This window comes from Erigeron canadensis, chromosome 4 (genome assembly GCF_010389155.1).
Source record: "Erigeron canadensis isolate Cc75 chromosome 4, C_canadensis_v1, whole genome shotgun sequence".
Lineage (NCBI taxonomy): Eukaryota > Viridiplantae > Streptophyta > Magnoliopsida > Asterales > Asteraceae > Erigeron > Erigeron canadensis.
The window spans coordinates 23229268-23243647 of NC_057764.1; the positions used below are offsets into that span (position 1 = coordinate 23229268).

Consider the following 14380-nt stretch of genomic DNA (forward strand, 5'->3'; position numbering starts at 1 on the left):
AAAAGAGAATTTCCATTATCTAATAGTGATTCGTCAATAATATGTAAGATAAATTACGTCGATTATTAATAAAAAGTATTTGCATCTTAAAAAAATAATAATAATAATAAAATAAAATATTTCACACCATGCAAGACTTTCAATCTTGAATACCCTCATTTTCAATATGTAGAGTGACATATGTCTATACGTGTCCTAAATTACCTGCTTCATATTACAGTATCTTTTTACTATCTAAACATATCCTACACCACATACTCTCGTAGTCTCACCCACAAGACCGGCCACCAACTACATAGGAGTAGTATTTTACATGCTATATGTGTATCTATATATTTTCCTAGTTCTTGTACTAACAAAATCTTCAAACGGAAGGTGTGTTGTTGGGTTGGTGATTACAAAGGTGATTATGAAATGTCATTGTTGCTATTGTTTGTTAGTAAACGGAAGCTGACGGTGGTTAATGGTTGCTGCTTTTCCCGGCCATTTTATCCGGCGATGGTCAAATCGTAGTTGTTATTTTTAGATTTGCTGTTCTGTAAAATTTTTTGTATATCAGTATATGAATATTTTTTTTATAGCAGTAGTATGTGTATATGTTTTCTATCTTTCTATTTGGGCATAGATATCATGCTAATTACACTACTGCCATCATGAGTAAGAGAAATATAAAGAAAAGAGAAAATTTCATTTTTGGTACCTCAAATTGGCAACTTTTGCACTTTTAGTCTCCGACTCAGAAAATAGCAGTTTTCGTACCTAAAGTTTCGTGTTTTTTTCACTTTTGGTACCACGTTCATATGGCGTTAATTTTTGCTGTTAACTCCCTCACGTGACAAACACATGAGGGGTATTTTAGTCTTTTGAACCCCCATCTTTTTGAAAAATTACACTTTTAATACCTCAAGTTGTCAATTTTTTCACTTTTGGTACCTCAAGTAGACAACATATTTTTAATACACTCTCCAATTTCCATCTCATATATTAGCATCTATCAAACAACACAAACTCAAAAATCAACACACATTGCGATCATCCATATATCCATGTATACCTATATCTCTATAGCATACCAAACCCAATACATAAACATGCATAAATAAATTCAAATCTCTTATATGAATCATACACCACCAGAAAGGGTTGCCGACTATCTCCCTCCCCATCAGGCACCACGACCTCCACCTTAGCTAGAGATTCCGATCTAATCTAGTTTGTAGCAAATATATTCATATGTAACAGATTCCGTTCAGATCTCGTTTGTAGCATATTCCGCTCAAGTTTCGTTTCCGATCGAATAAGATGGTAATTTAAGGGTGAGAGGGTGTTCAATAATATGAAGAAAAGAGATCGATGGTGGGTGCGTTTTCCGACGACATGAGTTTTTTCCGGCCATCGATCCACCAATGCATTCAGTTCCTCCACCATCACCCGTAATTACACCAACAACATATAATATTTCAAGAATGTATACACAACATTGGGTGTTTTTTTATGAGCCGTAAAAAAAAGTAAAAAATAAAAAATCATGTGTGTTGATTTTTAAGTGTGTTGTTTGACAGATGCTAATATGTGAGATGGAAATTTGAGAGTGTAATAAAAATATGTTGTCTACTTGAGGTACCAAAAATGAAAAAATTGACAACTTGGGGTATTAAAAGTGTAATTTTCTCAAAAGAAAGGGGTTCAAAAGACTAAAATACCCCTCACGTGTTTGTCATGTGAGGGAGTTAACGGCAAAAATTAACGTCGTATGAACGTGGTACCAAAAGTGAAAAAAACACAAAACTTTATGTATGAAAACTGTTATTTTTTTAGTTCGAGACTAAAAGTGCAAAAGTTGTCAAGTTGAGGTACCAAATGTTAGGGGGCCCACAAAAATATTAAAATAAAAAAAGAATGTGAGAAGGCGCACAAACCATCACACGGTTTTTAATCTATATATAGGAATATATTTATATATGGATTAGTTCCCTCGAATGTAAGAAACTTTAAACGAATGTCTATAGTAGGAAATAACTAAAGTTGTGTGTATTGTATGTAAACAACTTTGAAATAATGTTTATTGTATGTAAGAATTTCGTTTCAACAAATTACAATCTGACAAGTGGCACCTGTATATGGTTGCCACGTATGTTTTCTTACATACAATAAACATTTTTTCAAGTTGCTTACATACAATACACATAACTTTAGTTTTTTCCTACTATAGACATTCGGGCAAAGATAGTTACATTACAGGAAACTAATCCCATTTATATATTCTAGTTCACATGTTTTATTTTTCGTGTTCCGAGTGATTCATCTTTATTTTATTTTAATATATCACGACAAGGCGAACCAAAGGCTTCTACGAAGGAAGAAGCGAATCAATTAGAATGGAGACAGGGAGGAGAGGTAAAAGATATATTTTCGACCCGAACATATAAGCAACCTTCTATCTGGCCTCTGTATAAGTAGTGGAGTGGCTTGCCATTTTTCAATCAGAAAAGGCAATGCACAAGAGAAAGAAGTTGTCCCCTCTTCTCTGGGAATCCGTCGCCGCATATGTCGAAAAAAAGGGAGCGGGGAAGGAAGAACAACCGTTTTACTTTAGCACATGAGGTGGCGGGTTTGGCAAGGTCCTAAGTTTAATCCTAAACAAATAGAAACTCTTGGATAAGTTCCAACTTTGATTTAGAACCATTATTACAAATTTAGTTATTTCATGTTTATAGAATGACGGTATTAATACTTTCACTTTATATGATTATACAAAAAATCCCCTCTTTAAATTTAATTTACACTTTTTGGTTTTCCATAACAAATTTATACTTTTTACCTAATAAATTATAGTATTACAAATCAAAAATAATACGAGTAGCTAGTATATATAAAAAAGAATAATCGTTAATATTATATACCGAATAGATTAATAGCTAATATATATCCTAATAATAATATTATCTATCTTATATCTAATCCAATAAAGTAATAGTTAATATCATATAAAAAAAAGGAAACAGAGCATATTTTAATCGAAATATTTAGGATATGTTTCATTTAAAATATATTGGTAAATTTTTATTAATAAAAATAATAAGTTATATTTTAAACCATAATAAAGTAAAATTGAATATTAATAATGTCGTAACACCCTGTATCTACAATAACGTCGGGTTTAATCAAATTATCAACAGCAGTGTTGAGAAGGCCGAGTTTAGCTTAGGTAGGTGACAACTTTGGGAACTCCAACAGTCCAACCTTTAACATGATCTGCAATTTTGGAGGATATGGTGACAGAGAAGTTGCACTCTATTAAACAAAATAAAATAAATTAACGAAATTAATGATATATAATTTAGCTTGTAAACATACATGACTATTGTAGTTACTATTATAAAAGAATTTGAAAAAAATATAACCTATTTACATACAATTGTATTATCAATATACTGTATATTTACCCAATCAACTACATTAAATTATTTTATCAACCTCTTTTTTTTCCAATTCTATTAAAATCAAAACAACTCAAAATTTTTACTCTACCAATAGAGAGTTTATCTCAAAACTAATGTTTCCAACACCAATGTTGTACTTCCAAATAAGAGGTTTATGATAACAAAGTCGATGTTTGTATGTATTCTTTATTTATTAATATTTTGTAGAAACAAAATTACAAATATACTCTTAAAAAACTTTACATTGTACCAAAATTAGAGTAGGGACTCCATATATGGTTATCTTTCATAAATTTTGCAAAGTTATTATAGAATAAAATCTAAACTCAATACTAATTTGTTGTTTATGGTGGATTCTAACTCCGCAGTTCAAAGTATTTAGGATATATTATTTTTCTTTATTTCGATTGATAAAGATCACAATTTTAATTGTTTTTTGGTGGAAGGGTAAGGGAGGAGGGGGCGGGGCCGAACTCGAAAAATGAACCATAATGGATCGACTGGAAGGCAATTGTCGGGTAAAAAAGTAGGTGGTTTAGGTTTTGATGGTCTCGATGCTCTTAATTTAGCATTGATATGTACAAATGGATATGACATGTGGTTCAAAATATGGATGTCATTAGTGTTAAAATCATCCATGTAATTCATGATTTTGAGTATGTGTTCTTTTCTAAACCAAATGGTAATAATATATGGGAAAATATATGTTTCTTATTCTCTGAGACACACTCGATTGCTAGCCCCCTTAAGATGTTATTAAAGAACAGTTGGGAGTGAAAATAAAACAAGATTCTTGAATGATCATTGGCTTGATGGTGGCAATCTCGCAACTCGATTTCAAAGGTTGTGTGCCTTGACACCATCTAAAGAATGTTTCATGTGTGATACTCGTATTTTTTATAATATGTTCTTTGTCTTTAAACACAAAGAACGATTAAAAGGGTTAGTAATTGTTGTTTTAACCCAACAAAATTCATGATCAAATTATATAATAATATACTCGTATAAACTTACACTTTGTCAAAATTAATGTTTGAAAAAATGTTATTATATGTTCTAATACAACGAGTATTTATTGTTGGTTGTTTATATTTATAAATAAAAGAGTATTCAACACAAATATTATACATACAATTTGCTGTTAACAAAAACCAAATATGACAAAAACGCAGCGAAGCACGAGTTATAATTCTAGTTATTTTATTCCCCACTAAATTAGATAATCGAATCATTATTAGTCCCTTACTGGACCAACATGAGGAAGGCTCCCACCATGGGTACTTTCATTAGCCGTTAGCCGTTAGCTCTAAGTTAAGTTGTCTCATTTCAATAATTAATTTCACCAGAACCTTTTTTTGTTTCTCGCAAATCACATGTATTTGACTGATATGGCATAGCTGACGTGGAAAATAAACTCATAAAAGTGAGAATGAAGATACTTGGGGGAAAAAACTGTTAGAGATAAAAGATAGATAGATAGATAGATAGATAGATAGATAGCAAAAAGAAAGGGTTTAAGGGCAGCTTTTTTTCACGAGACTGAAGTGAGAAAACTACTCGTACAACTTCAAAAATGTATACACTTTTATCAATTATTGCTATCGTCGTATATTGTATATTTGTATTTGTATTGTATGTATTCAACTTTAAAAATTTACTTTTATTCATAGGCGAACATCTTATAACCTGTAAACAATTTCAACTTACATTTGTGTCACTCCAGAAAGACTTCCAGCCTAATTACTTGATAACTATTGACTAAGATAAACAATATCAAGAAACTAAAACTTTGAATAAATCAACAACTAAAAAGCTTAATATACATAATAACAAAACATTACAATTCTATATAACACTTATGGCCTGTTTGTTTCTTTACTCATGCTTTAACCCAATCGTACGATACAAATCACCTGTAATGGAGGTGCAGGCAATACAACACATGACATCTTCAGTTTCATTCAGAACTAGTTGGTATTTAGTATAAACCAAATACACCACATGATTAAAGGCAGACATAATAGCACACGAATAACACATTATACATTTCATCTTACTACAACTTTTGAGATAACCGCAAAGGGGTTATTCAATTTCCTTAATTCCAGTCAGGTAAACCCGACACTGAATCACGCTTCCTCCAATTCCAAAACCAGGCATTACCATTAGACCAACCTTCGGCTTCTCAACATTTTCATCCACAGCGAAATTTTTAACCACGCTATCCATGTAAACCTCGGAAAACTCTGTCCCTTTGCTCACTTGAAAAACCTTGATTACGGGTTCAAAAGAATGAGCCAAACGGTGCAAAAGCCAGATTGCTTTTGCTAACTTAAGAAAAGCTTGATAAAACGGTGTTCTTGGATGGCCACCTCCCATTATGTAGTTTCTGTGATCCAAATTACCAAAAAATGAAGCTTCCATTTTTGGATGGACCACAAGTATGTACTTGCTCCTGCAAAATTTTCCAAAATCTGAATCGGGGTTTTGCCCAACAGAATCAAGTGGATCCATTTCCCGTAGAGAAAGATACTGCTGAAAGAAGCTTTCTTTACTTGTTTTGACATCATCTTCTGATTTCAGACCAAAGTATTCTTGTTGAAACCCACTAAACATCTTTTGGCAGATATGGTATTCGAATGCATATTTCTTGTGGGCCCGTTTTGCATAAACAATATCCGGTTCGATCGAGTTAGCAGCTGCATCAAGGTCCCAACCAGCAGCCTTCATCATGTTTATTAATGGTTTGGAAAAATCATGAATGGCTTTAGAAGCAACCTCGACGGCTGACTTGAAGAGTTCAGGGGTCAAATCTGTAGAACATGCTTCATTTTCATCAACGGAGCCCTCAGACGCTTTAGAAGATGACGATAAACCCCGCAGTTTTAAATTCTTTTCGAGTTTAGCACGTTTTAGAGTTGCCTCTTGAATATGTTGTTGTAACTGAACTATTTCAGAGTCTTTATTATGGATTTCTGACTGAAATTTCTTTACCATGACTTCATACGTCTTCAAAAGACTCTGTTGCTCTTGAATTTCAGCAGCCAAACGAGAATCTTGAGGAGATATGTACGTGGGTCTTGGATTATTCTCTCTGTAAAAATGTTTGAGTTCAGAGAGATTCTTAAGCTCAGAAATTACGAGCTTATCGGCAGCTTGGATCTTGTCAGGGTCGTAAGGAGTATGTGCGGCCTGGAGACGGATGTAAGCTGACTTCAAGGAAGAAATGTTTGTGAATATTTTTGAGACTAAAGCTTCAACAGCTTCAGGATTTTGGTTTGCAGCCTCTTCCATAGGTTGTGGGTGGACCTTCTGGTTACTGCTGTCTCGGTTTTGGGAGTCTTTTGCTCCACCCAGTTGCATAGCTACTTCCTAAGAACGGGATGTAAGGTAGGTCCCCCACCCAATAAAGGATTGAGACGGGCTGCAACATATGCATTAAGATAAAGTATATAATAATAGGAAGTAAGGAACTAACGAACAAAAGGATAATGAAATTAGAACTTATGTGCTAGACTATGAAGTAAAGTTGGAACTTACACAGCCGAGACTAATGACTATTGACTAGTGACATGAAAAGAATGAATCATCAGAAAATGTTAACTGAGTATATGTGCATGATAATACATGATAGAAAGAAAGGGTTGCACTTCAAAGTAACAGTTTCTATTCATAGCCCCTAGTTACAAAGTATAACGGGCATATGATATGATCCCACATCGGCCAAGTATGGGATTGGTTGGTGGTTTATAAGCCTAGGTGTCCCTCCTCCTTTGAGCTAGCTTTTGGAAGTGAGTTCTACACTTAGCTTATGGCATGATGCGAGCCTATTATGGGATGGATTCGTATCAGCATATTTATTAACTGGTTCTACATCTTAATATGAACAATTATTTTCTTTCACAAATCTTTTTAATAGGGTCTCATTCAAGTTCAAATGAAGGTAGCTTAAGTTAGTTATATAATCCAACTGCAAGTAAGAATAAAGATATCAGAAGTTGCAACGTACCTAAAAAATCCAGAGACTGGTAACTGGATTCGCCCAGTAAACATAATACTTTTCAACCTGAATACAAGATAACAAGAACAACAATCAAGTACAGCACTTTCTGAAAATATTACACTAACTCAATAAAAACATCAACTTCTCAACAAATAGCTTGGAATAAAGTCCGCTACGAGCACAGAAACGAAACAATTCCCAGTTTCAGGTTATATAAATAAAATACCCATTATATTTATTACCCCACAAAGAAACAACTGCCGAATGCTGTAACAGGGAAGACCCCTTAGTTAAAAAAACAGCACATGTAATATTTTAACTCAACCAAAAAAACTTTTATCTCTGCCCCCTTTTTTGTCAAATTAAGAAGGTCACTCTGATCTTCAAATTAAACTACTTTCCAACTTTAAAGTTTGCCGGTATTGGCAGATTTAAAAAAACGAGAACAGTACCCGCGCGTTGCGGCGGCGGTGGAGGTGGTGGCAATGGTGATGTAATGGCGGCGGTGCTGGTGGTGACGGGTGATGGTGGCGAACGGAGGTGGCGGCGGCGATGGCGAGTAGTGTAGGTTGTTGATGTAATTTGGTTTTGATGAAATGTTGAAATTTAAAATGTTAAACAAGGCTATTTGCTTTATAATATAGTATAGAAGTATAGATGATGAGTACATTAAACATAACGGTAAGTAAATAGTATCTCAAGCCAAAAAATAAGAGTTACCCTTGAACCAAAATCAACCTCAACTTTACATTACAGCTATAATGTCATCAATACACATAAAAAGGTGAAAACAAACCTAGTTAGCAACTTCGGAAGTAATATCAAACAAATCATCTCAATACTTAAAAAACTTTGACCGGCCGATCTATATAGCAAGGTGCAAGTTCAAAATATAAACCAGATGCTGAATCGGCTAGTAACGTGTTACACTCTTTAGATAAAGATCTTAGCCTAATGGCATAATGCCCACAGGAAACAGGTATCTTTCTCGATAGATCAAAATCGCTACATGCCACACTTATCCAATTTCATGGGAAACATAAAAGAAGTTAACTTTTATAGTGCCATGTAAATATGTCATCTTCACATTATTTTCAACTTATAAACTTAGATTAACCAATAATGTATTAACTATTAAGTAACATTTTTTTTATATTCCAATAATTTAAGTACTTTTAACTACAATAAAAACAATACCCACAATAGATATACAGCTAGATCCAACTCTGATACATAGACACAAACCAAAGTACTAATACATAATTATATATATACATATATATATATATATATATAAAGCAGCAAGCTTTTTAACAATCTTTGATCAGGGTATTCAAAAGTTTGAATCTTCAATTCAAATCAAGAATATTTACACTAAAAAATGGAGTAATCATGAAAAGAAGATACCTAACAGGAAAGTTGTCGCAAGAATCAAAGACAAGTGAAACACTGGTACGAGATTTGGTATGTGTGTGTAAGGGAGAGACGAAATTGAACCCTAGGAGAGAGATAGATTGAAGAAGAATCTTTGTTGCCTTTTATTAAGGAAAGCTTTTGTTTATTTTAGTTTTAAAGAATTTTAATTATTCAAATTGATTGGGCTTTGTTGTAATCTCATTCCTTTCAATTTTTAGGCCCAACCAGCATATGTCAATAGTCACTATACTGGTGTCCACGTAATACAGTGATTGTGAGACGATGACATTGTAGTTATGAAAGTAAATTCATTCGGTTAGTGATGGTTCTTAAATTTAAGGGAGAAGGTTTAGTTTCTTTTACAAGGGATTATAGATAGAAAACAAAAAAAACCATTGTGACATCACATAATGTATGCTAGCGAGGGAATGAGAAAAATCCAAAAATACCAGTATCGTTTAGTATTTAGTACTGTATTTGGTTTTTGTTATGATGATAACTTTCTAGTATCAAACGGTTCGATATCGATATTACTAGTTTTAATTCGATTGTGAAATCATAGGGTTTTCTTGTGCATCATAACACTATTTTAGTATTTGTTTTTATATTGTCGGTGTATTTAACTTAATTAAGATTGCTATTTGAAGCTGACTAGTATTGTAAAAAAATTGTTTCCTTACTAAATTTATTAGAGCATTGGGTATGGAATCAATATGCCAAACCCCAAATGATGTGCTGGCAGTCGGCACCGGATTTCTTCCATTCCCTCTCAGTTCTTTACGGAATGAATCTTTACGGAATGAATGAACGAATGATACATCAAGAATCATCAAGATTCATGGTTTTCTTACCAATGTCCGACATGTTATGTTTCTTCTACTTTTAGTAAAAAAAAATGTAGGCCCACTTGTTACTTTAATAAGCTAACAACATAATCTTCCTTTAATATATTAAAAGCATTAATATTTGTAGAAGTTTATAATATGAAGTATGATGTCTATCTATCAAATATGCAATATGTTTCTTTCGCATGCATATGTTCTGGGTGGTTCTTCATCCATAACTGCTTAAAATTGATGAAATGGTAAAAACTGATATGATGCTGAAATGACGTTCTGGATGGTTTTGTATTCTGGATTTATACCTGATGCTCTTAACAAGGATATGTAAGTAAAAGTTTAAAGGCTACAAATGTTCATTTTTGATTTATAAGTATCATACCTTTGTAATATATTACAAATGCGGTAGAGAAAACACAACAATATGATTATAGACTTCATCAGATGCATATCCTTCTTTCTTTAAACACCTTTTAAGTGTTGATAACAGAAAATTCAAAAGCATTAATGCATTTTTGCCAGAAAAAGAAGGTAAGCTTTTTTTAAAGAAGCCTTTTTGGAAAAAAAAAATGGCTAAAAAAGTTAAGTTTTTCTGTTTTTCTAAATACCTTATAAGTGTTAGTTTTTTTGCCAAACAAAAGGTGTAAAATGCATAAAGGTTTTCTTAAAATAACGTTTATACTCCAATGGTAAAAAGCTTTTAGTGCTCAAAAGTAAATATTATATAATTCTCAAGATGACAGAGTTAATAAAAAACTCAATAAATATATATACAAATAATAATATATTTTATTCAACTTTGAGTTAAAAAAAGTTTTTGTTTTTGGAGTGTTAGACTTTTATTGGAAAAAGCTTTTACAAACTCTTACACAATTTTTTAGCAAAAATGTTTAATAAAACTTACCATTATACACGCTCTAAGTTGACGGTGGATGGTGAAACTTTTGATGGTCAGTATATAAAAATTGTATTTGTTAGTTGTTGTTTATTTAAAAAAGTACATTTTAATATAAAACCTAAATACTTTATAATATGGTGTCAATATATATAACAATCATATCTAAACATTTTATGATTTGATATATAAATAATTTTATTAAGAATATCATGGTAAAAATATTTAAATTAGTGACTAAAAGAAAAAAAGGTAGTTTAAATATTTTTAAAGCTAAATGTTGAATTAAAAAAATGACAGAATGGTTTGTTTTATATTAGTTATGTGTCGCGCGGTGCGACGACATTGTAGTGGTGGCTTTGGTGACGACAACAGCTAGTGTTAACGGCGACGAGAGATTGTGGCGGTGATGATGGCAGCGGTAACACTGTGATTATCAATGTAAAAGCATTTTGATGTCAACGAATGTGTTGGTGACCCATTGGTAAGGTCTTAGACCTTCGGGAAATTCACTAGGGTTAGAATCTTACTTCATACATTTGTGTAACGTCCCGACTCGACTCGACCAATTTTTTTATATAGTTGATTTTGTTTGACCGTTTTCAACACTTAGAAAAATATTGTCAATTTTCACCAAAAATCAAATTCTCCAATTCCAGAAATGACAAATGGAATATTCTTAAATTGATGTAATTAGACTAGTAAACAAGTTTCGAGACTCGGAAAAGCCAAATGAAGACTCGAGAAAAAGGTGTGTCGAAAACAGCGAACGGCGGATGCTATGGCGGATGTCCGCCCTAAACTGTTGATGCTAAAGTGTTGACCTGCGAATGCTTTGGCGGATGTTGTGCCAACATCCGTCTTTTTCTGCACACAAAAGCTCCACCATTTCAAATACATTTAACCTCAAACACTTTGTAAGTGTAATCTAGAGGGGGGTTGAATAGATTATACCAATTATTTAACTTCTTTTTGAAAATCAAGTTGTAAAACAAATATTCAAATCTTAGTTTGTGCAAGATACAATCACAACAATAATTATATAACAAATAAGATTGATATGAAAAAATAGAGTAAGAAGATATCACCAAATCAAGAGACACCACGATATATAGTGGTTCGGGCGAATGTTAACGAATTCGCCGTAATCCACTCCCCGATTCACTAATCGAGAGTTTGTAGCACTAATCTCTCCAAACCCGGTGGAGAATCCGAAATTACACCAAGTATTCTAACCACTAGAATACACCAAACTCTTGACAATTCAAGAGATGAACACACAATCTCTAACCACTAGAGATATCAATGAAGATGAAATCCTAACTACTAGAACTTCAACCCTCTATCACACTCACTAGTGCGAATACAACACAATTTGTAGGCTAATCAATATAACACATATATTTCCTCACTACAATTGTATCACTCTTGCTAGATTGATGTTTGATATAAGATATGAGATATGAATATGTATTTTCCAGGAGATGTAGATGCAAGAGGTGAAGTCCAAATATGCCCAAGTCTTCAATTTATAGTCAAAAAGTGCTTTATTACCGTTTGACTCAGACGGCTCCAAACAGAGGCCGTGCTTCATGGCACAAGAGCCGTGCTCCAAACAAGAGCCGTGCTATACCTGGAAAACTACAAAAAGCCTTTGCAACCTCCCATGAAATCCCACTCACAACAACAACATTCCTAAACCAATAATGATATCAAAGGATAAAGAAAGAAAGTTGAGAAGATGCTTACCAAGAGAGGGAGATTTGGGGAATGAGATAGTCACAAGATGAGTTATGGAAATGAATCAAAATCCCACTATCTTTTCAAATATAAATCTGAATTTATTCATTTGTTGACCAATTTTGACCACTTAACCAATTTTGACTTTTGTTGACTTTCAACACTTAGAAAAAATTTAGCCTCCAAAATTTGGTGAAAAATCAAGTTGATTAGATTAGTAATTTGACATTTTCAGACACCTTAGAATGATACTATAAGCCTTACGGAACAAGTTTCGGGTCAATAACATAAGTAACGAGCGCTTGGTAAGATTCTTTGATTTAAACAGAGAGAGGACGACCTCTAATCCTGCAAGAGCCGTCCTATGGAGCCGTGCTCTGAAGAAGAGCCGTGCCCCATGAAACTTAGAAAATATTTCGACCTCAAATTTGATGAAAAACGAAAGTTGTTATTTTTAAGATTTGCCAAATACAAACATCTTAGAATATCAAAATAAGGTTATGGTACAAGTTTTGAGTCACGGAAGTGAGTAACGAAAGCCGAAGAAACAAAGTGTAAATTTGACAGAGAAGGATAGCCGTTGCAGGGCACAAAGGCCGTGCCTAAGAGCCGTGCTACCAAAGTGGAGCCGTGCTCCAGGATTTTCGACGAAGTGCTACACCAAACTCAAACTTGACGTTTTCATTGTTTTAGGTTCGGAAATAGCGTATGTATGCCTAAGTTAGCTTTTATATCATTTTGCAAACATTAAAATGTATTGTCACTCATTATCAAAACAACGGAGACGTTTGAATTAACCGTAATGCCTAAAATGCACCAACACACTTGAACCAAAACACCAAAATTTGGAAGAAAACACATACCTCAATATAAGAAGACTTTCTTTTCATCAAACATTTCAATTTACAAACCAATGACCAAATTGGTCAATTTCTAGCATTTGCCCAAATTGCCATAACAATATTAAATCTTCATATTACATTTCAAAACCTTATAATTTCATGACTCAAGACTCCAGCTTAACATTACCACAATTTAACCAAAATGACCCAAATCATATCAAGAGCCAAAAGTTCAAAGGGTCACTATGGGTTCTATCAACAATATTATTTACGCAAATAGCTAATATATCCAAAGCAACTTCAATCTTCAAGCACTTATCTTTGTTTCACTTCCGGAACAACCTATAAAAAGGGTAACAACTAAAAGAATAAGGCAAAGCTTAGTGAATACCATTGCATACGCTTATACACACAAAGGAGGGCAAAAACACACAAAGGACTATCACATGTAGCCAATGGTATCGTCATACCATCACTTGCATACTCACCTTTGCGCTAACAACACATACATGGATCCATATACGCTAAACAATAATCTCAAGGGATTCTTAGGCCCCAAAGGTTCTTAGGCCTTATCTTAATACAACAAGAGGTTCTTAGGCCTCATCTCAAATCAAATATGGGATTCTTAGGTCCCGGCCTCAAATTAGGCCCTAACGCCAAATCGATTACCACACACGGAATCCACCATCATATGGTAATTGACCCAACGTACATATGATTGTATGCAAGAGTACCCACCTCCTTTGCGACAACCAAATCCATGATGACCATCTAACAATCATATTGCTTTCTACCTAGCAATAATTCACAATTTACACATATAAGGTCATCAAACTCAATTACCTCATACACAAGACTAACAAGCCATACATTACAATCTTTTCTAGCATCTCAATGCCCAACCCTATTTTTATATAATTCACATTCTCATCATTCTCTAAAGTTGGCTTCTTTCAAAATCTCAATTTTACTTCACAACATCATGGCCATAACTCATTTTTTATACGAAAATCACCATTTCATTATATGACCACATATTACTCAAAAATCATTATTTTCATATTTTCATAACCACTTCTATATGGTCATACTACATTATTACACAAAATCATCATTTTCTTGCTTTCGCCATAAAAATCACTAAAACACTTTCATTAAAATATTCATGGATTCACATATCAACATGCTCCATTACAAGT

At 33.3% G+C, this 14380-nt stretch overlaps 1 protein-coding gene across 1 annotated transcript; it reads right to left on the reverse strand.

The window, feature by feature from the left end:
- Positions 1-5237: 5237 nt before the first annotated feature.
- Positions 5238-8988, reverse strand: LOC122596433 (protein GRAVITROPIC IN THE LIGHT 1). Its single transcript, XM_043769009.1, has 3 exons — positions 8854-8988; positions 7453-7509; positions 5238-6867 (listed from the first exon to the last, which is right to left on the reverse strand). Exon 3 carries the CDS (start codon positions 6804-6806, stop codon positions 5529-5531), a length of 1278 nt encoding a protein of 425 aa, XP_043624944.1. The 5' UTR covers positions 6807-6867; positions 7453-7509; positions 8854-8988; the 3' UTR covers positions 5238-5528.
- Positions 8989-14380: the final 5392 nt, after the last annotated feature.

What these genes read in the sequence shown, in the direction of transcription:
- LOC122596433 (XM_043769009.1), bottom strand. Translation starts at nt 6,806, where the DNA reads ATGCAACTGGGTGGAGCAAAAGACTCCCAAAACCGAGACAGCAGTAAC.